Source organism: Varanus komodoensis, unplaced genomic scaffold (genome assembly GCF_004798865.1).
Source record: "Varanus komodoensis strain SLA01 unplaced genomic scaffold, ASM479886v1 scaffold8, whole genome shotgun sequence".
Classification (NCBI taxonomy): Eukaryota; Metazoa; Chordata; class Lepidosauria; order Squamata; family Varanidae; genus Varanus; species Varanus komodoensis.
The window spans coordinates 28,672,292-28,700,119 of NW_025336481.1; the positions used below are offsets into that span (position 1 = coordinate 28,672,292).

The 27,828-nt window shown below is 40.9% G+C and overlaps 1 protein-coding gene across 2 annotated transcripts in view; it reads left to right on the forward strand.

Moving 5' to 3' along the window:
- The window catches only part of PPFIA2 (PTPRF interacting protein alpha 2), a 268,242-nt gene that overhangs the window by 111,822 nt on the left and 128,592 nt on the right, over positions 1–27,828 (forward strand). For both annotated transcript variants that reach the window (XM_044455520.1, XM_044455518.1), the window contains exon 2: positions 26,552–26,614. In XM_044455520.1, coding sequence (XP_044311455.1) covers positions 26,552–26,614 — 63 coding nt within the window. The remainder of the gene's footprint in view (positions 1–26,551; positions 26,615–27,828) is intronic.

A 27,828-nucleotide genomic window follows, 5' to 3' on the forward strand; every position in this document is an offset into this window, starting at 1 on the left:
TGACACCTATTCCTATGCCCCAAGTGCAAGACCTTGCACTTATCCACAGTGCATGTCATCCTGTTGTCTCCTGCCCACTTCCATAGTCTGTCCAGATCCTTTTGGATCTGGAGTACCTGCTCATCAGTTGTGGCCACTGCTCCAGTTTTAGCATCATCTGCAAATTTGATCAGCAGATTGTTCACCCCTTCTTCCATGTCATTTATGAAAAGATTAAACAGGATCGGTCCCAGGACAGAGCCCTGGGGGACCCCGCTTGTCACTGGCTGCCATCCCGATGATTCCCCACTAATGGTTAGCTTCTGCATTCGGTCAGTCAACCATGCCCTAATCCACTGGACAGTGCTTTGGTGTATCCCAAAACTCTTCAGTTTCTCCACCAGGATATCATGGGGCACTTTGTCAAAGGCCTTGCTGAAATCTAGGTAAACCACATCCACTGCATCCCCTCCATCTAGCCATCTCAAAATCTAGCCATAGAATTCCACAAGGTTTGTCTGGCAGGACCTGTTTTTGCGGAAGCCGTGTTGTGTGGCTGCCAGCCTCCCTTCTCTATCTAGCATCACTAGATCTCTTTCTGTTATGAGACTTTCCATTGTTTTTCCTACAATGAACGTAAGGCTAACCGGTCTATAATTCCCCATGTCCCTTCCACTACCCTTTTTGAAAATTGGGACCACTGATTCCACCCTCCAGTCCTCTGGAACTTTACCCATTCTCCACAAGGCCTCAAAAATGGAGGCCAGCGGGCATGAGAGAACCCCTGCCAACTCTCTAAGTACTCTCGGGTGTAATCCGTCAGGGTCTGGTGCCTTTGTATTGTCCAATGCCCTTGACTTCTAGGGGGGTGATTCTAATCTGTGCCCTTAAGTCCCCAGCCTCATCTAATCTCCTATGCGGATCTCCCTTGCTTTGGGGAGAACACAGAGGCAAAATGGTCATTTAGCATCTGTGCCGGTTCCCTCGTATCAGTCACTGGATCTCCTTCCTCCTTATTTAGTGGTCCCACTATTTGTCTCCCCTTTCTCTTCCTATTTACATGCTGAAAGAAGCCCTTTTTGTTGCTCTTGATATTCTTGGCAAGTCTCAGCTTGTAATCAGCCTTAGCCTTGCAAAGAATCCTTCTGCAACGGGCCTCCTCCTCCCGGTATACCCTTTTATCTATTTGCCCCAGTACCCATTTCCTACAGAGGTTCCTCTTTCATCTAATCCCTCTAACCACCTCTTTTCACATCCATGGTGGCACTCTCCTTCGCCTCCCCACCTTACTAACTAGAGGTATTGTCAAGACTTGTGCCTCCAAAACCTCCCTTACGAGTGCCATCCACCCCTCCTCAACTCGCTTGCCTTATCCCAGGAGACTTTGCCCAGTCTGGCCTTCAGTTGGCCAAAGTTGGCCCTCTTGAAGTCCCAGCTTCTAGTGCTTGACCTGCTGTACATCCCCATTCCCCTGATCTCAAAGAAAAGGATGGAGTGATCACTCGCATCCAGTGCTCCCCTAATCTATACTTCATCTATCAGCTCCTCCCTGTTGGTAAAGACCAAGTCAAGGATGCCCCCCCCCCCCCCCCGTCACCTCTCGTACCCTCCGTGTGAAAAACCCTCCCTCTATAGCTTCTAGGAAGCGACGTGACTTGGCTGTCACTGCTGAGTGGGTCTCCCAACTAATACCCGGAAGATTGAAATCTCCCATAATTACTGTGTCTCTCCCGTGAGATATCCTTAGAATCTGGTCTGTCAGGCCATCATCCAGGGTCTCAAGTTGAACTGGAGGGTGATAACATTCCCCCACTGTCAGGTCTCTTTCCCTGTCAAAACCCCTAAGTTTCACCCAGACTGCCTCTACCAAATCCCCCATCTGTGCTGCATTCTATCTCACTGCATCCTATCCCTTCCCTGACGTATAAAGCCACACCCCCACCTCTCTTTCCCTTCCTGTCCTTTCTAAAAAGGTGATACCCTTCTGTGTTCACATTCCAGAATTGCCTTTCATCCCACCAAGTTTCTGTGATTCCCACCAGATCATACCCCCCTATTCCCAGGAGAACTTCAAGCTCTTCCTGCTTATTACCCATGCTCCTAGCATTGGTGTACATGCACCTCAACTCCTTCCCACCGCTTCCCTTCCTTGGAGTTCCCAGCCTCCTCCTTCCTCCCATCCTCCCTCATACCTGGCCCCTTTTTGTAGGAGTCCTGTCAGTCCCTGCAGTACCTCTAAAACCCTGCTCCCAGAGCCCTGATCCTCCCCCCACACTTGTCCAGTGCAGACATGTTACTGGGGAGCCTGAACCCCTCCCCAGCTTAGTTTAAAGTCTTCCAGACGAAGCTCGCAAGAGCATTTCCAAAGGACCTTTTCCCCATCCTCGTGAGGTGTAACCCGTCCCTTGCCAGAAGTCCATCGTCAAGAAACTGGGTGCCGTGGTCAGGGAACACAAAGCGTTCCTTCTGGCACCACACCCTAAGCCAGTTGTTCACTTCGGCAACCCTCCTATCCCTGCCTGGCCCAAATCCCCAGACTGGTCAGATCGATGAGAAGGCCACTTGGGCCTTTAGCTCCCTGAGTTTCTTCCCCAAGGCCTCGAAGTCCCTGGTGATCCTGACCACACCCTGCCTGGCCACATTGATTGTGCCCACATGGATCACCAGAGTGGCTGAACTCTGAAGAACATCAACTAGAACTGAACTAGAAATTCTCCACAGGCTTTTTTCCCCCTTAAAGGCCCTGAGATTTTTCCTTCTTCCCAAGTGTGAGGTTTGCAGTTGACTATGAGCAGGGTAAGCAGAACAGTTCTTGCCTTGATCCCACAAGCTGCTGCTTCTCCCTTTCCTTGGCTAAGTGTCCTCACAAAGTGCTCATTCTCAGCTTAATCAGCGAAGGTTTATGCAGCCAAATCCATTACATCTAAACCTGTCCATAATGTTATTTACACCCTGAAAACCTGAGGCAGAACTGCTGACCACTGAATGAGGTTTGGGCCAGATAACAAAGGAATATTAATGTAGTATCATTTGACCTGTGCTCCAGTAAGTGCTACATATGTGATCTTTCAATGTAATACTTATTAGATTATACATAAAATAATCTAATAATCTAATATGAATGTTTAACAGTTGCTCGATCTAGTGCAACAGAAATATTGTCTCTTGTTACATTGCATAACTGAAGTTGCTACATTGCATCCAATCGTGACAATGCCATTGTCACACACTGTCATTGTATTAGAATGACCATTTAAAGCATAGGCCCAGCATAATTACCTCCAGGCATAATATCCATAAAATGTCTTTGTATAACTTTTTTCCATTATAAGATGTGTATATTTTATTGAGAAAGACAACATGGGGTGCTGTAATGAATAAATCATCCATTTAATCTGAAACTGCTTCATTCACAGACTCTAGCATAATGACACATTCAAAATAGAAGTTTATAAATTTTCCATAGCAAAGCCTATTGAAGGCATGAAAAGAAACCGAAGTCTCTTAAGTACCTCTCGATGCTATAATTAAACATGTATCTGCTAGATTTAGACTTATTCAATGTTAATATGATAATATAATCATAGTTAGACACCAAACAAATGCTCAAAACATAGAATGTATTTCCTTCTATAATTTATTTTTATTTCCATCATAGCCTTTGTTTATGGTGTGGGAAGGGGGAATGGTAAAAAGACAGTTGTAAACGGGACCAGGGAATGCAGAAAGGATGCAGGCACAGAGATGCCAAGAGATCTGAAAGGGGTATTTGATATGTTAAATATGTCATTGGAATAAACCTGGTGTAATTGGAGTAAAGAGACATAGAAATTTATTGCCTGGGAGGTATTTGGGAAGAATACATAGTTTTCACAGGATATGACAGCACATTGTGGGTAGCTATCCATGATGGGTACTTATATCTTACAAACCTAAACTTGATACTTACAAGGTGGCTTGTTTAAGGGTCTGTATAAAGTCCATATATTCATATACTATCCTTTCAATATTTAATGCTTTCTAAATCTCAATTTAAAAACGGAATGTTGCCTTTGATGGTTGTCAAAAGTAACTACACCAGTAAATTGGGTGGCTTACACTTTTCATTTTTTAGAGGTGACAGAATCTCAGGAACAAGTACAAAAGTGAATCCACCTTTAGTATACATGTCCCCCCAACCCCCCCCCCAGATTTTTCCATGAAGGGAGTGATTGAATTGCCACCATTTTTCACAAGCTAAGATCACTTACACCTTTAGTTACATTTGACAGATACTTGCTGAAATTTGCCTTCTGCACGTTGCCCACCCTAGGATCCCCATTCCTTCCCTACACAGCTGTGAACATCTGTAGTTGCTCAATACAATTTTCATGAATATTCGCAAAATTAAGAGGATTAAAAATGTTTAGTAACTATGAACATCCCCTCTATGGTGCTGCTGGGGCAACAACCCACAGTGAGCCTAATTGCCTGTTGGGTGCCCATTGATTGTTCCCATGACAACCAACCAATTGTGGCTTGTTGCCAGGATGGATTATTGTGACATCCTAATGCAGCCATTCTCAGGGTAAGGGGTAGGGCTGGGGCACAGAAAGCCCACAGAAAGCTGCTTTACCCATTGAGAGATAAATTCAAGTATATAACTGAGCGGATCTGGAGAGAGTTGTGCAGCCAGCTCCCAAGCCTTTCACATAAGATGTGCAGTATTCCTAGAAAGGGAAAAAAATGGGAATAAACCTTTGTGTCTCTTTCCTGAGGTGGGTATGGGGAGCTACCCCATATCTTTCTGGCTGTCTCATTTAGCTGCGGTAATGCAAATTTATTTGCCAGGATTAAAGGCTCTCTTCACTTTTGGCTTGGTGGCAAATATATTTGTCAAATCCTGCACTTAAAGACTTTTGTAGGGATCATGGCACCTTAATCTATGTGTGAACAACTGTCACTTTCATGTTTTGTTGAACTGATTTAATTACTTCACAGTAGATTTCATGTCCTTTTGAGTGAGAAATTATCAGATGTCCCATTCTTTCCAAACTGCTGTAGTAAACAGTAAATTATAGGCTACAGGTGCAAAGAATAACTTTCTGGGTGATTTGGGAGTCCTTCTATCATTTTATATTATACTTTTGTGTCTAACTTTTGAAGGCAAAATACAAATTTCCCATCCTAAGATGTTCCTGCTTATCACAGTATTGTACTACATGCATTCCAAACTTTAGTCTTCAAAATTGTGTGTGTATAATAGCTTTGCCATTTTGGTACTTCAGAACATGAAACATATCTGTCTACTTTTTATTTAAAAAGAAACAAAACACTTTGGGCATTGCTAAGTTTCTGAACCTCCTACTCTCTCTGTGTATATATAATGCTTCAGTGCAAAATGTTGCAGTGTGGCATTTTAACAGGATCACATGACAACTTGCCATAGAGATGGCTGAGCATCACCAGTACAGGCACCGTTTGCTTCCATCCATTTCTTAACTCTCATTTCGTGAAGTTACAAAAGGCCTCTAACATACCCAATCAAAGGGCACGATTGCACAGGCATAAAGATAAAAATAGAATTATCATGACAATTTCACTCTGGTTATATATGGCTTAGGACAGATGGTAGAGTGGGCACTCTATTACCAGCTGTGTGGGGGTGTATATGAAGCAGCCACTTTTTGGCTCAGCTTTTCATTTCTGCATGATGTTTCTCCCCACAGATACGTAACCCTTCCTTGTCATGTATTTATAAATTGTCAGCTGTGAGTTACTTGATGCTGAGTATGTTTTCATGGTTAGCCTTCCTGGTAGAGAGTTACTCAAAACACAGTAAGTTGTCGTACTAGAAGCTTTCTTAAGCCTGGCAGATCAGAGAGGGGAAGTAGGCTCTTCCAAACTCCCTTCAACAATATGTCATGGAAACAACCTATGGTGGGGAAACCCAACAAATTGGAGTGCCTGATGCAAGTTTCCCTTATGTCTGCATGCACGCAAGTCACAGAAATGTGACCCATGACATATTACGTTGTATCCAGATGAAATCGTTGTTCAGCCACATTCAGTGGCTCTTGTCTGGACTGCTCTAATATTGCTGCTGCATTCACCCAGATTATGTTTAAGACCATACTCTGCTGATCCAATATTAAAAAAGAAAAAACCTCAATTGAGCAAGCTAATTAATTAAAAAAAGCTTCAGAGTGCGCATAAGCATTCCCCAGGGAAGTTAAGGTTGTACTGTAATCCAGCCCAATACCATTGGGGAAGGATAGGAAAGAAAATAAAGCGAATTATTTAATAGTGGAGAAATTAACCCGGTGTTACATAGGGTGAAAGAGGAGAATAAAAATGCAGATAACAAAAAATAAATTGCTGTTGAGGATAACTCAGAAACATGTCCTAGTACTAATATAGCTCAGTTGTCCTTGCATCTTCTCTTCTGAAACAATCTTACCAAATCAATATTTCCCACTGGGACTCTTCCTATAGTGCTCACCTTTCACACATGTGATTGCATTGTTGTTTAAAATATAATATAACCTTCAGCTAAGCTTTAGGTTGTATGCTGTGACTACTGAAGACACTGCTAGGTCAACAAACATTGATGTATTTCTACTTCAAAATAAATTTTACTTTAACACATGAGCAAGGGACAAAGAATTTAACCTCAGATCATGATCTAAATTCCCCCTTTGTTTTCTATAATATGGAATCATAGAATAGTAAGAGTTGGAAGGGGCCAGAAGGCCATCAGGGCCAACCCCTACTTGGCGCAGGTCTCCAAGTTAAACCATCCCTCTCAGAGATTAGACAGACAGATTTGGAGTCGCTCAATAGAAACAGATCTGTAACATCTGGAATCTGTCTGAATGCATCTTTGCTGCTTAAGGCTGTAATCCTGTGCCCATTTACCTGGAAGTAAGGTGATGTGAACTTAGTGGAAGTTCTGAATAGACATGTAAAGGATTGCAACATAAGCCTTAGAGGGTAGTTGTGTCCAGGGCCAGATTCATTTGCACTCCATTATCACAAAACCTAAGTAGAGAGGTATCACTTCAGATGACAAACAATCTGATGATTGAATTTTCTGGCACTTAATAATGTCAAACCGCTCTGAATATAGACAATAGATGAAGGCTTTAGGCCTAGCTTACCTGGTATGCTAGTTTTTATGAACCATACTCCACCACACACACACACCCTAGTAGAAACATTGCATCATGGAAGCCCTCTTCTGTCATGCTGTAATTACAGGGGCCAGGTATCCTCTTTTACAGCTGATAGTCCTCCAGTGAAAGGGCTGCTGCAGAACTGCTTTCTATTTTGAAAGTGTTCTCTATTTGAAGGACTGGCCAGTCCAAGTCTGGTTTAAAGATAAAGAACCACCAGAAGAAAAAGCTGGACCTTTGAGCTGTCCACTAATAGCACCTGGACATCCTGCTGAGCATGGCACGCAGGTCATCTGATCCCATTCTTCCACACTATGGTGAGACTTCATTTCTATTTACATTATGCACATTCTTTCTAAATTTGTACTTATACATAAAAAATAGCTTATGCAAATGGACATCTTTGTTTTTGGTGATACCTGCCTTTTTTAGTCATTCACACATGGCCATACTAGCTCCAGTCAGAAGACACTGGTGCAGCACTTCAGTTGTGTATGAACTCTAATTCTGGAATGGATTCAATTATAACAATAGATAGGTGACATCTAGTATCTCATGAATGCACAGAAGGCCTGGGAGTAACATAAACTGGCCTAAGCCTCAATCTGCAGAGAAAGGGTGAACCGACATCTTGGGGAAAGGGCTACAATTGCCAGGTGCCCATTCATGGAGACCAAGGTGCCAAGGCTGTGGGAGGGCTGGCTTGGGAATGCAAAAGGAGATGCACTGTAAATTATAGCCAAGGACAGGGGGATTCACACTCCCCAAGAGAGCAGGAGATTGGGGGCAATAAGGGCAAATGGCCCTCACTTGGAATATGTCAGGCAATATCACCCCTTGAGTCATCTGATGAACGAAGGAGGATAAACGGAAGCAGAGAAGGCTTCAAGGAGAGGTTCCCTTCTGCTGCCAGAGGCTCTGCCAAAAAACGCCGTGCTACTTTGTATATTGGAAGACTACATCTGGTATCATGTTCTCTGTCTAGAGCTAGGCTAGGGAAGCTTTGTTGTTTTGTGTCTGAGGAGGCCAACAGGGCACGGGAACTGGGGTGGGGTGGGGGGCTTTGATTGCTTGTTGATTGTCTCTGTACTACTCTCCAATTCTCCTCTCCCTTTTCCTCCTTCCTTGTGTGTATTGTGCCTTATGTGTCCTAATGAGTTTAGATCCTACACCCTATTTAGTTAGCCTTTAAATAAAAAAATCCCCCTCCCCCACAAATGCTTGGGTTGTCATGTGCTGAATCCAATGTCTGGTCCAGAAATGAGTCCAGGGAGTCTCTGGGTGGAGGCTATAGCCCAGTGGCCACAGGGAGGTGGGGACTCCAGGGCAGCTGACTGCTATGCCAGGCAATTTAGGAAGAGTGTGTATGTGTGTGTGTATGCTTTTAGGTCTGCATTCTTTCATCCCTTCTCTTGGTTATTACAGGTGGCTTTATTATGTGTCCTGCTGGTGGTTTTATTTTGGTTATCTGATTGTTTTGCTGTTATATTGATACTCTTAATTTGTGAAATACCCGGAGAACTTTACTTTAAAATATAATTAATAAATTAGTATGTCTTGTGTATAGTGACAATCTTACAATTATTTAAACAGCAAATAACTTTTTTAAGGTAGCAATAAAAGATAGAAAGGGGACTAGACTAGAATTCAATTTGCCTAAGGATATTTTGAAATGATACTGCATTTTAATGGAGTAATATTTGATTTTATACTTGTTTTTAGGACAACTACAAATGTAGCAAATGGATACATTCATTCTTTGAGTTAGAAAAAATAGAAAAATAAGCTGATTTCTGCTTGTCATATTAGTGTCATGGAATTACTTATTTCATTGTGTGTACACTGAAATACTACATTACTTTCCTTAGTGGCTTAGCCTATGAAAATCAAGTGGATGGATTTCAAGGGCATAAAGCAATTTAAAAATAAAATAAGAATGACTAAATGATTGTTAAATATTATATACGCAATCTGTTTCATTTTATTATACTCATAGTGAGTTGAAGCAGCTTGGCAGTAATGGGTGGGTACTGATTTGCAGTAAAATGATCTTGCAAACTTTGTGGCAGTGAATTGACAAGCCTTTGTTAACTGAGCAGATGGACAGATAATTTTAACGCATACATAGAGAGATAGTTTTACAGTGCAAATTGTGACTATGTCCCTATATTAGGAACGGAAGTTGTTTGGAAGGTGAGAAGCATTTTTTTTAAAGATTATGTTAGCAGCATCCTTGCTTGCCTTCTATCTAATTTTCTGTAGAAAAATCAAGAACCACCAAACTATTGATGATACAGGTTTCAGTTCCTCTGGCTAAAGGTATTCTAAGCTTTAAAAAGCTGGGTGGGGGATATATGCTAGAATAGGATATTGGCTCTAAATAAATAGGAAATCAAGGTTCTTCTATTCTGAACTGAAAATGAAATTTCTTGTGCCAGTTTGTTCCCAAGATCAATTCCAGCTCACTGGCTACTACTCCTAAGTAAGACTTTAGATGAACAATCCTTTGCAAGTTTAGATGAAAAGTTATGTTAGGAGTTGCACACTTTTTTTTAATCAATTTGAACTTGCTCAGGATTGCAACTCAGCAGTCTTGTAAACACTCAGTGACCCTATGTTCCTATACACATTTACATGGAAGCAAATCCTACTGCTCAGGAGTGAGGTTAGGTAATTTTAGACCCTTGACTTAGGAAGTAATTATATGCAAGGTTAGACAGGAAAAAACAAACAAACAAACCCTACAACTCCCAGTGTGCCCCAAGAGGTTACAGCTTTAGAAGTGCATGTGTACTGCTTCACAATTAACATTTCTGTCTCATAATTCACAAGTGCTTCTACCTTGCTGATATATTAGAACAACATGTTTCCCAACTCTGATTTAAATAACAAGAATACGAACACTCTGAGCATGTGTAGTTTTGCATTTTGGACCCACTCAGAACTTTTCCAATTGAAGTTTTATTGTGCATTCCTCATTCAAAAAACTAATGGCTGCTTATGGGATTTTTAAAGACAACACGTTTCCCAATCACTTTCACAGGGGTATGTTGTGGTATTTTGTGGAACTGCAAAACAAAGCACAACTCTTTACCAGTTGCGTTATGCTACTTTGCTCCACTGTACAACTGTCCCACCTAGAGGTTATGTAGCAGAAAGTATGGAGAGGCAGCGAAGGACAAAAAGGCTCTGTAAAGATATACTCTTAGTCCTGTGAACAACCCATAAGCATTTTCAACGTGCTAAAAATCCTCATCTGGAAAGACTCCTAGATCATAGCACCATCTTGACTCCAAATATATGAAAGATTTTGCTTCTGATGTAGTAAGTGGGGAACCTTTTTGTCTTTTTCATCAATGTTCAGGTTAGATTTATTGCTGGAGCAAGTTGGATCGCACACAGAACTTTGTAGCTTCATTCCTGGACTGAGCAAGGGCTGTGGGGTCCTGAGGAGTTTGAAAATGAAGGGAAATGGAGGCAGTAATGACAACTGATGTTCCAATGGCAGTTGGGGGTGTTTAATAAGGATCCTCTGGAGGAAAATGGGGTTCAGTATATTTTTGTGGGCTGGTTTGATTATTAGACATGGCTTTGGAAGAGTGGGCTCTGTCACTTTATTAGAAAATGAAGCATTGCCATTTATTCAGAGTGGCTTTGTGGAGAGCAATACTCATGTGAACAGGAGATGACAGTTTATACAAATGCAAAGTGGTTGTCCTGTTTGTCCTAAGAGTCCAAGGTAATAGATAAGAAGTATTTCAAGCAATGGCAGATCAGGGATGGTGGCACTGGTGGTTTGTTCTGATGCCTTCATCTGTTGCTACTCTGCATGGTCATTTGGACTTAGGCAGGGCAATGGAATCTGGACATTCCCCCAAGTTCCAGCCCCAACTCCCTGCCCCCCTACTAATTGTGTTTAATGGGGCTTATGTCTAGCTATATATTGCCTTGCGGGGCTCATTTGGTGCAGAAAGGCAATCCATTAATAGGATGTGTTAAGGATTGGGGCCTAAACATCTGATTCTTTCCTCCTTAGTGTATGAGAATCATTTGGTTTGTTTTTTTTAAGAGCATCATGCCAGCATCATTACCAAGGTCCACATTTCCTCAGTATCTTCTTTTAGGAAACAGAAAGATTTGTGAGCATCCTCCAGTGCTACACTGCGACTGCTTTTGAAATGTACTTTCTTCCCCCCCCCCCCTTTTTTTTTTTTTTTGTTTAAGGAAGCTTATATTGTGTGAAGGTATTCGTGTCAGGGGAAGAGAAAAAAAGATGAAAGCCTCATGGCGCATTGAGAGCTAGTTGTGTGCTTCCCTGAATCAAAGCTCAAGCCCTTTGATAAAACACTTTGAACTTGCATTTTATCAAGACAATGCGTCATTGAAGCCTTGCTCCTGAAAGCCTCGTCCCTTCTTTTTGAATGTTGAGAAATAATAACAATAAAAAAAATTCTTTAGAGGTGGTGTTTGGTGAATACCAAAGGGTTTTCCTCAGAAAGAATTCACTTTGCACACCTGTCAGCAAAGGATCCAGATTATTACCCACCAAGAAGTATTAAAAGCTCAGCTCTCACACTGTTCTTGTAAAGACAAAAGAAAATACTGATAGTCCATCTCCCCTTCTACCTGTTTGGTTTGCTGTGGAAAGCAAGGACTTCCTTTCACTAGCAGTTGGAAGTTGCTTCCACTTACCTGGGTAACAGCAGGAGGGTTTGCATATCATGCCTTCCAGTCCTGTGATTTGGGAGGAAAGGCAGAAGGAGAAGCTGCAGCAGTTTCCTGCACAAGAGGATTCTACCTTTCAAGGCAGCCAATAAACAAGCAAGCAAGCAAGCAAGCAAGCAAACAAACTTTGCTCCTCTGGAACTATGGCAAAATTTCTAAAACCAGCAGTATTGCAGTACTAGTCACTGTCTTTATAAGGCTAAGGATATGGACTTCTTTCTGTATAATATAATACTAGAAACTCAAGGGTAGAATTAACCCATAGCATTTTCCTTCCTTATTTTCCTTCTTTTCTCTTTTTGCAACCAAACAGGAAGTGGAGTCTTTTCAGATCTCCTTTTTCTGAAGCAGGGTAATTATTATACAGCATGTGCTTTGTGTCTTCTACTTTCCTCCTCCAACAGCTGAGCTCTCTCAGTTGCATAACCCAAGTTCCTGCTTTTGCATCTTTCTATAGCACCTCCTTCTCCTCGCATACAAAGACCCATTTTCCTGCAGCAAAGCTGAGCAGTGCAAAGCTTTTAGCTGAGCTGCTAGATTCTTCAGTTTCCCGTCCTTGCAAGTATCGTCACAGTCATGTCACCAAGGGGAACTGTGTCATTGCTTCAGATTCGGACACAAGCCATTTTTCTATTCTGATGTGTGTGTGTGTGCGTGTGTGCACACACAGAAAATGAACTCTTTAGAAAAATTCTATGCCTCTTAACTTTAATGAGTAATTAAGCTAATTTCCTCATCCTTATTTTTTTTAGGAGTAACTGTTCTTTACTTTGTTAAGAGCAAGGTACACAAAATAATTTTGGGTGCCCTATGACTCTAGGTAAAGATCCTTGTATACCACTGTTCTCATTACATGTATGCTTTGGATGGCATGTGTGTATTGGAGGAAAAGCAAGAAGTTCATTGAGGTTCAGCTGATACTGTCACAGACTTTTCCAGTGTCTGAAAGTCAGGTTAATTAAAAAGAGCTCCAGAGATACTATCTTGAAGCAACTTTTCCCAAGATTATTCCTTAGATAAGAACTGCTTTTGTTCTAAGAACTGAATCTGTTTGCTTTACTGAAGCAGCTTCATCCCTCTCCTATCCCTCAGAAAGAGGAGGGGTTACACCATGATGTTGATTGAAACAGGAAGAGAAGAACTTTCTAAAATCTGTGGCAAGAGGTGCTGTCCTTTGATCTCAGCTTGAGGAAAGAAATTGACTTGTCACTTGCCTAGGCAACTTTGGAGGCCCATGGAGCATCCCCTGATCTATTTGTAGAACCAAACCAATATGTCTACAGATTAGGGGAGTATAGATTTTCTCGTTTATATTCTACTTCCATATTTCACCATTGTATTCAATAAACTGTGTATTAATCATCCCTGACACAAGTCATTTTGGTTCATCCTGAGTGTCTTCAAATCTGAAGTGAGATGCCATGGCTGGACCAGGGATCAATCCTACATGTATTCCTACAAGATTACCTTTTTACGTGAATGCGAGTACATGATAATAGTATTTTCTTAAAACATCAATCTATGCCATAAGCCACCACAGCCCTTCCCCTAGTAAGTGTTGTGTGTGCTACTTCTTTCACCCTGATTTCTTTTTGCCCTGCTTCCATTTCCCACTTTATAAACACTTGTTCTCCAGTGTAGTAAACACTACCTTTTGCTGCTCCATCTGTCTTCTCTGCTTTCCACTCCTCCCCCTCTCCCAGAGCAATTTCTATGGGAAAAGATATGATGTTATAGTGGATAAATTATGTAAGCTGTCAAGTAGCAAACAGCCATGATTAATAGTGTGATATGTTTCCTATGACTGACTTTTAACTAACTTTTTGTTTGACAAATACAAATGCATTCCTTACATAAGTAAAGTTATCATAGATTATAGACATCAAAATGCTCAGTGAGTGAGAGCTATTATGTGATTTTTTTTAGGATGCTCATGTAGAACTAGAAGGAAGCAAGTCACTGGCACTATGAATGACCTTAACAGTTGTGCCAAGTGATTAAGTTCATAAGAAGCTGCCTTATATTGAGCCAGATCCTTATTCTGTCTAGCCCAGTATTGTCAACACCAACTGGCAGTGGCTCTCCAGAGTTTCAGGCAGGGGTTTTCCAAGCCCTCCTCAGGAGATGCCAGGGATTGATCCTAGGACCTCCTGCATACAAAGCTGTCATGCTGAGTCACAGCTCCTATTGGCCATCTCTTTGGCAATCAGGATTTCTCCCATAACCACATGAATGCCTTCCTGATAGTAGAAGAATTAAGCCAACTCTAAATGCCCTCACTAGTGAACCATATTGGTTTCACTTTAATAGACACTGTTCTTGGAATCAGTGGATTGGATCCAAACTAAGTTAGTCATGCTTTAGTCCCACTAGAATCAATGTGACTTAAGTTAACCATGACTGACTTTTTTAATAGTTCCAATGGAACTTAGCCTGGGTCCTGTCTAGTCTGCATGCTTGCTAGTCTGGAAGGATTGGTGTCCTAATATCAAGTACGTAATACGCGTAATATAGACAGAACAAGAACCTGGCAAGAAACAAACACATTCTGTTATGGCTGCTTTGTTTAGATAAGAAAACCCAGCAACAAATAAGATGGGAAAAGAGGGTTCACAGCCATTTCATCACTGTAGCTGGAACAGTTGAGGTCCCAGTGTTGGATTCTCTCCATTATTAGGACTGAATGAATAATTGTGCTATTAGGAAATAGATGATTTTCTGTATGAGCATGACAACAATCAACACTCATATTTTCATGCATTCTTCAGAGTTCATGGCTGGAAAATGTGCTTTAAAGCAAGAAAAGCCAAAGGTTTCACAATGTAACCAGTAGTCAAGGCAACTGATTGGTTAGGCTCTTTGGTTGTTTCTGGAGACACCAGTGGGAGACAGAGTGTCACCTTTGTGGTAGTTTTGGGCGATGTGCTGAGGACAAAACCAACCCTAATGTTAGGGGATGCTCAGCAGTCACCCCAGGCAGCTGATTTTGAGTGTCATGAAAGGGCAACACATAACTAGTAACTTTATTATTGTTGTATTTTTCCTCTCCCATAGAAAGCAGTCCTGGCTACTATGCATTAATTACATGTGACCCTGGAAAACCTGTTTTGTTTGAGCCCAACAAACTTCCACTGCATTTTTGATCCAGCAATCAGAAATAGGCCATGAGGGATTGTGAGAAGGGTGTAGAAATGCACATGAAACAGATGTGCACATTCAGAACTGAGACCTGAGTATTTGTAGCACCACTTACACAAATGATGAACCAGATCTTTTGAGCAAATGAGGTCCGGATCTTTAAACATGTATAAAGAGCTAAGTGGTTTGAGCTGTTTTAAATTGTAAGCCATCCTGAGACACTAGTAGTGGATGGGCTAGAAAAGCTACAGACAGACAGACAGACAGACAGACATTCCATTGCATTCACAACTCTATCAGGTAACCCCCACTTCCACCCTCAGTGCAACAATTTCATCCTTTTTTTTTTGTTAGCTCTGTGTATCCCCTACTTCAATTTTATCTAGTTGGGCATGGGCAAGCTAGATTTTCCTCTGGGATGGTGTGATTTATGCACATCAAATAGATAGATACCTGTGTTTTAAAAAAGAGTGCTTAAATCATGGCCCATTTTATAAGCAGGAATTCATCTGCTGACTTAATTCATATCAGGTTGATTCAGTGCCAGTGTTGGGAAAACAGAACAGAATCCAGAGAGCCAAGTCAGGGAAATCCATCAGATATTCACCCCCAAAACTGATTCCCTAAAATGCACCTTGATCTGAGAAAATGATCGTGTTTCAGCTCAAATGCCTTCACCTAGTCCTGACTGAGAAGGATTTTTTTAAGGATATGTATGACTCCCAAACAAACATCCTAATTTACTTTTATTTTTTTATTTCTATAGGAAGATTGTGCTTTTAAAACATTAGTCACATATTTGAATATTATACAGAAATGTACATTGCTTGTTCTTCCTGGGAAAGAGAAGGCAAGCGATAGATAGATAGCATAAATGGGGTCATTCAAATGAAATACACTCAGTGTGTTTCTCTCACACCCATAAAGAAGGAACAAGTTGGAATACATTCTCAATAAATTGTGGTTATTTGTCACACAAGCTGAGTGGTACTGTTGTTGCATTTGCAAGACAACTTTGGGAAATAAAGTTTTAGGTTGTGGAAGGATGTGTACATATTCATGTCTTTTGGAGTTTGTAGCTTTGAGGTTTCTACTTCCATTCAGGTTAGATTGCATAGTGGAATTGTCTGTCCAGCTTGAGTTGTTGTAAAATTGCCAGTGGTTGTTTAGAATGTACCTTCTAACAGGACACTGTGGTGGGAGGCAATGAGCTGTGACTGTGGGCTGGAGAAATGGAAATAAATTCAGTTCTTATAATAGGGGACCTTTGGGTTATTCATGCAAAGTAGTAGGTTGTGAAGACAGAGGCTGGAGTGACAGACCATTCTGACTCTGCTCAGTGACTTGGTATGATTGTGATACAGTACATTGACAAAGCTGTTGATGGGAATGGTGTTGAGACATGCTTAGATTTTATCACTTTTGTATTTCAGATTTTGTTCTTCTGAAGTTTTCCTGAGTGTGTAGCAATGTTTATGTTCTTGCTCAGTTGCTGACACTTGTACAGTGGAGGATTGCAAGCTTTTGACACCTAATTCTCATTCTAACCTTATTTTGCAAAGAACAGTATAAGGAGCAAGGAAATGAAAAATAATCTCCCTGCCAGAATTCTATCTACCAGTACCATACAGGTTTTGTTGGATAAAATAGTCAAGGAAATACTTTGGTAGCTCGGGGGGGGGTGGGGGCTAGGAGTTTTGAATATTTCAGAGTTATAAATTCTAATAAATGTTTCTGTCAGTAACCAACCTAATTTGTAGTGTTTAATTTAAAGCACTATTATATTTAGTATTCTGAATGTAATTTGATTGTCCCTTAAGGAAGCAAAAAGTCTTCTGTTAAGTTCTGTGTTTCCTTTTCTATTTGTGGCACATAAAATACAGGAAAAACAATGTTTTGACATCTGGGTTCCTACCTTAAAAGCTAGATATAAAACTAAGTTTAGTCAGATCTTGCCTGCAAGTAGGGATTACAGTTTGATCTCTGCTAAGCAAGTATAGGACATATTTTCTGTTTGCTACATGGGTGCAAAAGGGCCACTTTGTGACTTCTGACTGACATACAGAATCAATTACCACACTGTTCATGGACAATAAAGGTTATGGTATCCCCTCTCTGGCTTGAACCACAATACCTATCGTTACCAACCAACATGCTCCTTTGGCAGTGATGGGGATTGTAGTCCAACGGGTTGAAGGGTACCAGATGGGGAAAGGTTGCTTTAAAATGACTGAATGTTCAGCACTAAGTAGTAGAGACTAGTGACCCCAGTGGCAGTGGGGCAGTATATCCTCTCTATTTCAGTCTAAACTTTCAAGGTTCTGAGCTCTGTACCCCAAATGGGTTTAGAACCATAGATATTTCCTTTAAAATTCAGACTGAAACCCATGCTCACTGACACTGGGGTCACCAGCCACTGCTGCTATCACTTTATTAAAAGTTTAACATGTTGCAAATTCCTTTATTCTTGGCAAGGAAAGTTTCCTCAGGCATAACTATGAGCGCCAATCTCTGCTTCATTTTTTCACTGTATCTAGAAATAAAAGTAATATCGCTTAATTAATGCAGTAAGTCTTTTTGTGCATTTCCCTGTGGGCATGGATAGTTTGTTGGAAGGTCTCCAAGAAAATTCTGTTTCCTAACAAGATTGTTGCTCTGACTAAATGCTGCTTCAAAGCCTTGAGATTTTGAAATGCTGGGCAAGATGTGTGCTACATTTTTGTGAGTCACCACTGCAAAAAATTATACTGACCAGCCTGTCCCCTGCAAAAAAGATCTGGTGCCCTCCAGGTATTTGAAGCAGCAATTCCCAGGATTCTTGACGATTGGCTGTGTTGGCTGGGGCTGAGAGGAGTTGGAATCCAAAGCCTTAGAAAGGCACCAGGTTCAGCAGGGCTGATGCAGTGCCCTAAGTCAAGTTGGAGGGGACAGAAGAGCTAGTAAGGATCTAGGAACTTGGAGAAGTATTTCTTATATTGAAGGCAGTTGTATGCTAGATTTTCTTCACTTAAAGCAGCATGCAAAGAAAAATAGAAAAACCGAAGGATATTTTTAAAAAATCACCACTATTTTAAACAGGGCAAACAAAATCATGTACACCTGCCAGAAGAGCAAAAATCAGAACTGTGAGACAGAATTAACAGCCAAATGCCAGCCAAACAGGTGCATCTTGCAAGCTTTGTGAAAGTCAGAGAGACAGACATCCCTTTTCAACAGGAAAGCCATCCCAGACTACTGGAGCCAAGTCACTGCTTCTGACAGTTCCTTACTTCAGAAAGTGAAGAGTGCCTGTTTGGTGTAGTGGTTAGTGTTGGAGTGGGAGAGGGACTTGGAGGATCTGCATTCTGGTCCCACTTTGCCTTCAGATCTACTAGGTGACTTTGGGCCACTGTTTTGGTCCACTGAATGCAGGTGTAGCAGAAGCTGATATGGGCGGAGTATGTGAATTCCAGGACATCTAAGACTTCAACACTAAAAGTAGCACCTTGAACTGGACCCAGAAAAACATAGGGAGGCAGTGACAGGCCCTGCCCCACTGTTAAGCAAAGTAAGGCAGTTGCCTCAGACAGCAGATTCTGGGAGGTGGCAGGAGGGATCTTCAAGCATTAGCCTGCACTGAGCCCTCTGAGCTAGCCTTCAAGTCAGAGGATGCTGTCCCATTTCTAGTACTGAAGAAAGACTCAACCGGCAACCAAAACAGCTTTTGTATGTGGAATGGGCAGGGATACCATCTTGGCTTCTTAGGTATATTAGGTAGCAAAGTATCTTGGGCCAGTCCAGCCCCATACACTTGCTGCAACATTGCTTGAATGTTCTTCCACCTGCTTACATACAGCAAGAAGAAGGCAGCTTTGCACAAGGTAGGGAAAAGGCAGTATCTGTGGAAGTGGATAGGAGCCATTAGCATTATTCCTTGTAGTCCAGAATCTCCTTATCAGACTGAGGGATGTCAGGTGCCGGAATCAAACTAAAGAATATATGGGAGCTGCACTTTATGTTAAAAAAGAAGCTCACAGCAACATCTTTGTTAATTAAGTAGTTACAGTTGTGTACCTCGATTTCACAAACAGAATACTATTACCAAAAAACACAGGCCTATTCCTGACTATGGGGAAGAGGGCTGATTGGATTAGCATTGTCATTTGTTTATAAATGTACAGATAAGAAATAATCATGGAAATGTTCAAGAAAACTAGAATTCCTTGACTGTACCATTATGTGTGCTTTCTTGTGCATAAAACCTAGTGAATTCCCTGAGGGTTCCAAGTACCTCAGCGGAGTGGAATGCAATCCCCAAGTCATTATCCATCCATCCATCCATCCATCCACCCACCCCATCTTCCAGCCTTCAGTCTCTACATATTAAGCCTCAAACTGCCTCTTCAGATGGTCATATCTAAGAGGAGATATCTAAGAGGAGCAAATGTGGACTTGCCTTCCAGTTGCAGCCACGAGGCAGCTTCTAGAATTGTTCTGGGGAACCTCAGGCCAAGGAACCTCCTGGGGTTTCAATCTGGCCAACTTGTTCTTTTCTGGATAGCCACCCCCCTCCCCCACAACCAATGGCTAGGTGTTTCCCAGCAGTTTTTCTTCCACTTTTAAAGGTTGGAATGACTCTCCTAACCCTTATTTATGGTCAGGAAGAGTTTTCAACTGCACTGTGTTGATATGTTTTTGTCTTCTTGGCCTAACCCTTATGCCATTGACTTTACCCCTTCTGCATTTTGCCCCACCTTCCACTGGAATGAGGCCTCTGAGAACGTCCCCAAAGCTGGATTCAACCCTTGGAGTGAAAATGGGCAGTGTAGTTTAGAATATGCATTGTCTTGCCATAGTAATATGCTTTCAAGCTATTGCAATGAATTTGCTGTGGACTCCTTCCCAGGGTATACAGCTAGTTGCATGGTTACTCTATGCTGAAGTGTACCTGTGGAGCACATCTAAAGACACTTGGGAAATTCCATTCTGATAGCTGGGGTTGTGTGATCTTCATTTGCTTACAGTTGCATTGCACACATATTGGAAAATAAGTCTGCTTATATTAGATTGGGGAATTACCTTGATTTCCACAGGCAATAATATTTCAAAAGAATGATTTAATAGGGTTTAAAAAAAAACTTGTCAGTACATTTTTCCCTTTACAAAATAAAGAACCAAACTGATCATTTTAATTCTGATGATATTTCATGCTAAAAAAATTAAGAATAAATTCTTTTAATAATTGCTTCAAGTATCCACTGCAAGTTTAGACAGAAACACCTGAAACTCCTAGCTTTTCAAAGCCAGTCAGGGGGCACAGGAAGAAAGGGGTTGAGCCTCAGAGTTGATAGGAAAAAAGTGAGGAGGGATTGGAAGGAAGGAAAAAAAGAGAGGCTACATCACACAAGTGTTCTGTGTAGCATTTCCAAGCACGAGATAGTAAAGAGGGAGTCTTTTGAGGAAGAAAGAGAACAGTGGAGTGAACGTCACATATGAGGGATGCATATGAAGGCAGGGTCGGATGTGTGTAGAGAAAGGTTCCAAGGCTGAGGTCCAGCCACACTTGACTTGACAGTAATCTGATTGGTTTGGGTGGCACTACTCCCAAATAAATGGTGTGAGGACATTGCTATAAGGTACAATTGGCTGGCTAAGGATGATACGGAGGAAAGCCAAAAGCCAAATAAATGCAGTGATTTATTTTTGAAGGGAATCAGAAACAAAAACAGTCTGTTTGATTCAGTACTCATAACAACAAAAGATGCATGTCTGCATAGAACAAGCTGACTGTTATAGATAAGGTGATGGTCACAAAGGCAACTTTGATGGACCTAAAGAGAGTGGACAAGTATAAATCAGTTCATTCACCAAATGAAGGGTAGTTCTCAACATTGTGCACGGAACATAGAAATGTGCCTTTTAAGTGCTCTGGATTTTAACATTCTAGTTAGGGGACTATAATAGATAACATGCCAGTTTGACTTGGCAAACTGTCGGTGTCCTTGTTTAAAAAAAGAAAGAGACATACTCAAATTGGCCTCCTATGCACACAAACATTTATTTTTAGTCATGTAACAGTTTATGGCCTGATCCTCTCCTCCAAAAAGGAATTACTTGAGGCTTCTGACAAAATCTAAAAACAGACATAACTATAATCCATCACTGAAACATGATTGCCAAAGAAAAACAGACAAAAGTAGCAATCAGTACATTAAAACAGGCAATCCAGAATCAAACCCTTCTTCCATTGCCAATGGAATACAGAGAGAGAGAGAGAGAGCGAGTGAGCGAGTGAGCACCTAACATGTTGGAACAGGGAATTCCACTTAAGGGGTATCACCACAGTGAAAGCTCAGCCATGTTCTGCCACCAGCTCTGTATCAGAAAGCAATGATTCACCTAATAGGGTGCAAGAGCTGATCTTAAAGGGTGAGCAGATTCACATGGAAGGAGACATTCCCCAATCAATCAATCAATCAATCAATATTAAATAAAGTTCATCTTTGAACTGAACGCGGAAACAAAACGGCAGCCAGCACAGCTGATGCAACACGGGTGCACTTCTTTTAGTTTGGAATCTAAATTCTAATTTGGAAAAGCTTTCAGGGGTTGCGCTACTGTGGAGCAGAGGAGGGCAGAAGAGGTGGGGCCAGAACACCAGCTTATTGTATCTTACTATCAGGAGCTTAGAGAGGTATTCAACCTTTTTGACCTGGGGCAGAGGGGAGGCTGCACCAAAGAAAGGAATTCACCCAATGCAGTGGCTAGTGCAAGGGGCTCTGGCCATCCAGCAGGAACAAGTCCAGCTGAGGCATGAATCAAAACCTGGAAAAAGTACTCCTGACCATAGTCAGCATGTAAGTTATTAATAATAAGGTCAGATCCAGAACTACATGAGTGAAAATTACTTCCAGGAGACTGTAGAGGCCCAGAAATTAGTAAAATTGTTCAAATTGGCTTGGTGGGCTTCTTGCCTCATCCTGAATGCCCACCTGATACCAAATGTCCAGGTAAGATAATCAGGGGTTACAGGAGTCTTATTGCTAAGATCTTTAGGATGCTTCTAGATGAGCACACTGAGCAAGCAGACAGAGGGGCCTGTGGCCCAGACACAGACTGTGGTGCATGGAAATGCTGCTGAAAATTTCAACCCTTCAACTGGAAGTGGTGGGAAGGGCAAATGGCATGAGGGTAAGAACCGAAAATGTCTACCTGTCCTCAGGTTTGATCTGTGCTGGGGATTCTCTGGGTGTTGCTGTTTTTTTTTTTTTTGTTTTTGTTTAAATAAAGAATCTAAAGGATTCTTATACATTATGTCATCTATTACTTTGATAGTTTATATTCTGTATTTCAGGAAGTATTGTTGTGATGAGAATACTTTCTGGCTTACACGCAACTGAAGGAAATGGTAGAGCAGTGACTTTCTATGACATGAATGGCGCTTGGACATGGATTAGTCTTCTGGGTCAATTAAAGTATCACTTGCTGACCAGCCTGCCACTATTAAGTGGTAAGGGCACAATCCTGTGACCCTCACAAGAAATATTAACACATGCAATAGCGAGGGAAGAAAAGAGGTCTTATCAGCATTCAGTCATGGCGGAAGATGGTCTTGGAATGAAATACCAATCAAAGATGAACACCAAGCCACGAACACCATTTATGGCTGCACATGCCACTTTTTCTGATGTGAACGCTGAAGGCACAATGCCTCCCTTGCATTAGTATTGTGACCTCACCAACATTTCTGCATTAGCTCACCACCTGCCTTCAGCTAAGGACTGCAAGCTACCTGCGGTGTCTGGACTGTGGAAGGGAAGGGGTAAGGACTGGCATGCTTCTTAAGCCCTTTAGAGCCCAGAGAGCTAAATGCAATTGCAAAAGCCTCTCCCAGTCCACTTCTTAACAGTTCTTAATGGCAAGTTGGGGTGGATCTGGGCAGATCTATCCCACTTGCCAGGCCTGAAGCACTGTGCTAACGGATCAGAATCCAGAGCTCTGGCTGTTGTTCTGCACGTAGTGTGGTAAGGCATTGATATGGACTCCATGGGGAACGGGCATCCTGGCTCCTTAATGTGAAGACGCCGTATATTCTGTCAGGTCTTTGTTCATCGAACCCTGTTGTCTAAGATACCTGGCGGAGATCTTTTCCTGCTCCCCAAGATCCTTTTGACTGAGACTTCCCCATTTTGATCTTCATCGCCAGCAGCAATAGCAGCAGAATATCCCCAAATTTCATTTTATTGGGTGGTCATGGGGCACCTTGCTAGAGCATTGGTTTACGGAACCAAATAAGCTTTAGATACAGAAGTCCCCTTTGTGGGTAATGATATGAAGAAGCACCATACATAGAAAGGGGTAGCAGGCTGTGCCTTTGGCCATGCCCTGAAATTTCTTGGCCCTGCCCTTGGTGCACATGTTATAGATAACGAAGCCCTACGTGCACCGGTTTCTCTGTGTGTAGACTTTCCAAGAGTTTGGGAAATTTGGTTATGCAGGGTTCCCAACATGTGGAAAGCACCCATGGCTCAGAGGCCCCTGCATAACACATGGGTGACAGGGATAGAGCTAAGAAGCTGTGTGACCTTTGTTGTGGGCCCAGAGGAACAAATTCATAGCACCCTTCTAGGCATGATGCTCCTCACATGCTACCAATGGAGCATAAAGGGGACTCTGTTCTCCCCAAAATTGTCACAAACCATGAAGCAGTTTAGAGTTTTGAAATCTGAAATAGAGTAACTTACAGAAGTTGCTTGCAGAGATGGTTTCATGGACAAAGATTAGAGTCAGCAATGAAAAGACCAATAGGAATCATGCTATGGTTTGTGATCCACCCAAAGTTAAGTGCGTTCTATGTTCCATTGGTTTCAGTGGGAGAGCTGAACAGGTCTTTCCAGTTTAAATTAATAGAAGTTCCATGTGATTTTAACAGGATTAATCCCTTAGGCATCATTCTGCCAAGAGGTTTTTATAGGAGGAGGGCTTTTAGCACTGCTTTTCAAAAGCCACCATGCAGTTATTTCATTTCCTCTTATGTTTCTTGTAAGAAGAAAAGAAGGAACAAGAGGTGGAAAAGCATGGGAGGGTTACAAGTATAAAATTCTGTGGAGAAGGCAGAGTGATCTGAGAACCGAAACCACATCTGAAAGTGTTCCAAGTTAGATCACCTTTAGTTCCCATTAATTTCTGTGCATGTCAAGCACCTTTAGATGTTGATTCCTTTGTGGAGGGTTGGATTCTGCTTCATTATATCTGTGCCATATTCAACACCTGATCAAGATAACTTCATGGCTTTTATCACTGAAAACAAATATATTGGAAAGTTTATAATAAATCTAATTGACCTGTTCAAAATCAAAAACAAAGGAAGAAAACAAGGAAAATAATTATTTATGGGTTCAAACTCAGAACTAAAAGGAAAATAAAATATAACAAGTACTCATTGATCAGAGCGTCCTATACATGACTATTGGTGCAGTTTATACATTTTAATAAATAATGGTTTATGGTGTAAAAATAATAGTTTATGGAGATGTGCTATGAGTTGACTTCCAGGAATAAGCTTGTATTAGAACAAAGTATGCAATCTCATCACCTTTACCTTATGATTCTAGGACACAGACAGAAATACATCTTGCTTGCAAGGGCTCCCTTGTTCCTTTCAGTGGAGGCAATTGCTGATTGCACATATGTACTTATTAAGAAAACTAGCTGTCTGTCCCTCCAGTGAACAGTGAAGTCTGCTCATGAAAGTTCCTGCATGCACTATGAAGCATGTGCAAAACTTTGGATCAGGTCAAATAAGTGCAGTGTTCTGAAACACTAGCCAGAGATAATACAGTGGGCGATCTTGAGTTATCCTGCCATTCTTAATAATATGACATGAAAATTTAGGAAAATCAGCTCACCATTTTTATGACTTTTAACACTTCAGCACCTTTCTCGTTTTTGAAACTCCAAGGGTGCAACCCTGTGCATATTAGAAACAAGTCCTATAGTCCCCAGCCTTTCTCAGGGTTGGTTTAGGAATGATGAGAGTTATAAAATGTTTTTCTGTCTCAACATGGATAGGATTACACATTAACTTCTCCTCCACCCCCATCCCAGTTTTCCTATGCCCTTAAGACTGACAAGTGAATGTATAATATTTATTTTTAGGCTGTGGTTTTTCAGAACACCTTTTAATATTTTCTTTCTTACATTAAGAGACACAGCCTCTTAGAAGGTGATGTTTTGTCAGGTACCGTAGCAATAAAGAACCTCGTGGTGGAAGTACCTGAATCCACCATACCCTTTAGCTGTATCTGGCATAAAACATTATCTGGAATCCAGTGCTACCTATTAAGCATCTACAGAGGTAGGCCTGGTATACAGATTTCTGAAAGGCATGCCTACTTGCCCGGCTAGACTTTGTGCCTAACCGTTGTCATTCCTCAGTTACCAGATCTATCAGAAGTGGTGGACCTGTTCCTTGATGACCTGCCCCCCATGGTTTATATAAAATGGATAGTAGAGCAATACCTTTATGGGGCAACCCAATCCTCCACAAAATTATGCAAGCTTTCAAGTCCCACAGAACAGAAGTAGGCTGAAGGCAGAACTGAATCTACTAGTAGAGTTTCGGTGAATTTGCAAGAATTATTGATTTCTGCTTAGCGATGTCAACAACAAAATGAATTTCCCTTGTTCTTCCAAATGTTTCTAGGTCACTTGAAGTATTTTAGCATATTGCTGTCAGCAGCACAGAATTTAGCAGTAACATTTTTAAAAAAGACCATGGACAAAAGCTTCCTGTTTGTATTGATGGAAAATTAATATTTGCATGAAATGAACGAAGTATGATTGCCATAAAATATTTTATATAGCTCATCATACATAATAAATATTTTATTACAAATTCTGTGACTTTTGTGAAGATTCTTATAAGTCTAACAAAATTGAAACAATGTGTACATCATTCAAAGTATGTGACTTAACAGCATGTAAACAACTGGTATAACATATTTCCATGAAATATTTTTATGACTTCTAGATTTATAATGTTCACCAATATGTGAGTCAGCAAGCATCATGTGCTGAATTCTCTTGATGCAAATAGAAAGATACACCGATTAGGGTGTGGGGCACCATTTTGATAGATGTTTGCTTGTTCAAGTTCCATCAGAATGAGTGAGAGCTGTGCATTAATTCTGCACTGCTGTTGTACAGCTTCCATATATTTCTATTGATCTTACACAGAATTATCCAGTGAGATCATGTCCTTGAACAATGAAGTCTACTGCCTGATTTACCTCAAGATTATCCAAACTAAATTCTCACCATACCAGTACTAATTTTCTAATGGGTTTTAATCAGTAATATACTGTTTGCTTTACAATCAACTTCCAGTGATTGAGTGTATTCTATGATGTTTCATTTTCAAAGAGATTCTAAGTTGAACTTTATGTTATGATTTACTATTGCAGTTGTGTGGAAATTAAAGACACTGCTATAGCTTCACTTTATATTTTTGCATATATTGTGTCATTTTTCAAAGTCTTTGAATTCAGTAGACTCTCTGTTGCACACTTTTTCAGATGACGGTTGCTGCTGGTACGAGCATTGAGAATAACATTCAAAGGACCATATCCTGCCCTAATGTATGTTCTACATATCTTGGATTTCTGTCTGGTTTTAATGCAAAATCTCATTATGTGAATTTGCTGTAGTCATCCACAACATCATATGCATACTGTGTATTATACTACAAGTGAAAGTTCTAAGCTGCTTCTCAAACATCCTCTAAGTCTGTGATTACATCGTCACAGCACTGAGCTGCATCCTCACAGCTCTCTCTCCTAGCATCCCTAATAAAGGATGTAGGCTCTTAAGCCATGTTTAATTTCTAAATTGGGCCCAGTTACCCCAAGTACTTAAGCTATTATCTGTTAAGCCTTACTCATCTACTTGTAGTATAATTGCAGCATTTACATTCCACACAATCCACTGTCAACCAGAAAAAAATGTCTGTAGAAGATGAACTACTTTGCTTCTTTCATAATATTAAACAAATCTCAGATGTAAACTTTAGAATGCTTTAAGAACCTGACTTTTGGGGCTTTTCTCTCACACAGCACACAATATGCTGTAGCCATGTTAGTCTGTGGCAGAGAAAACAACAGCCTTGTGAAGCCTTAAAAAATAATATATTTGTTCTGAAATAAACTTTTGTGGTCTACAGTCTGCTTCATGAAATGCATGAAGTGCTATCCTGAATTCCAACTGTATGTATGCATAGATGGATAGACTTTTAGATAGTGAGGTCAGGCCAGGGAGGATAAGTACAGAAATAATAGACATTGCTAAAATCCACTCATTAAAATCTCTGTGGTACATGAACCACAAATGTAGCCAAGTAGTTGCATGAATTACATACATACTGGACAATTATTTGAATCAGATGTTCTAAAGTCATTCATATAATAACAATACCATCTGGCACAGCATCACAATACTATTTATGTTCAGTCAAAAGTTAGTATTCTTGAGTTCAGTGGGGTTTATTCTCAAGTAAAAGTGTTTAATATTGCATCCAAAATGGTTTGGGTTCTTGAAATAAGTTATTTAATTTAGTGTCACTATGAATGTTGGTTTGTTCCAGTATTTTTCTACCACAATAGATTAATTATGCATATTTTAGAGTTATACATACTTTAGAGTCATTAAAATGGTTTACAATCTAACTACATTAATTGCTGCAGAAACTTACATTAGAACTTTTGTTATGATAAATGGGTGGGGATTATTTCAAGGAACGAAGCAATGTTTATTTTAAAATTTAATAGTCCAAATTTTGGACTTCTTGGGTAGCTTG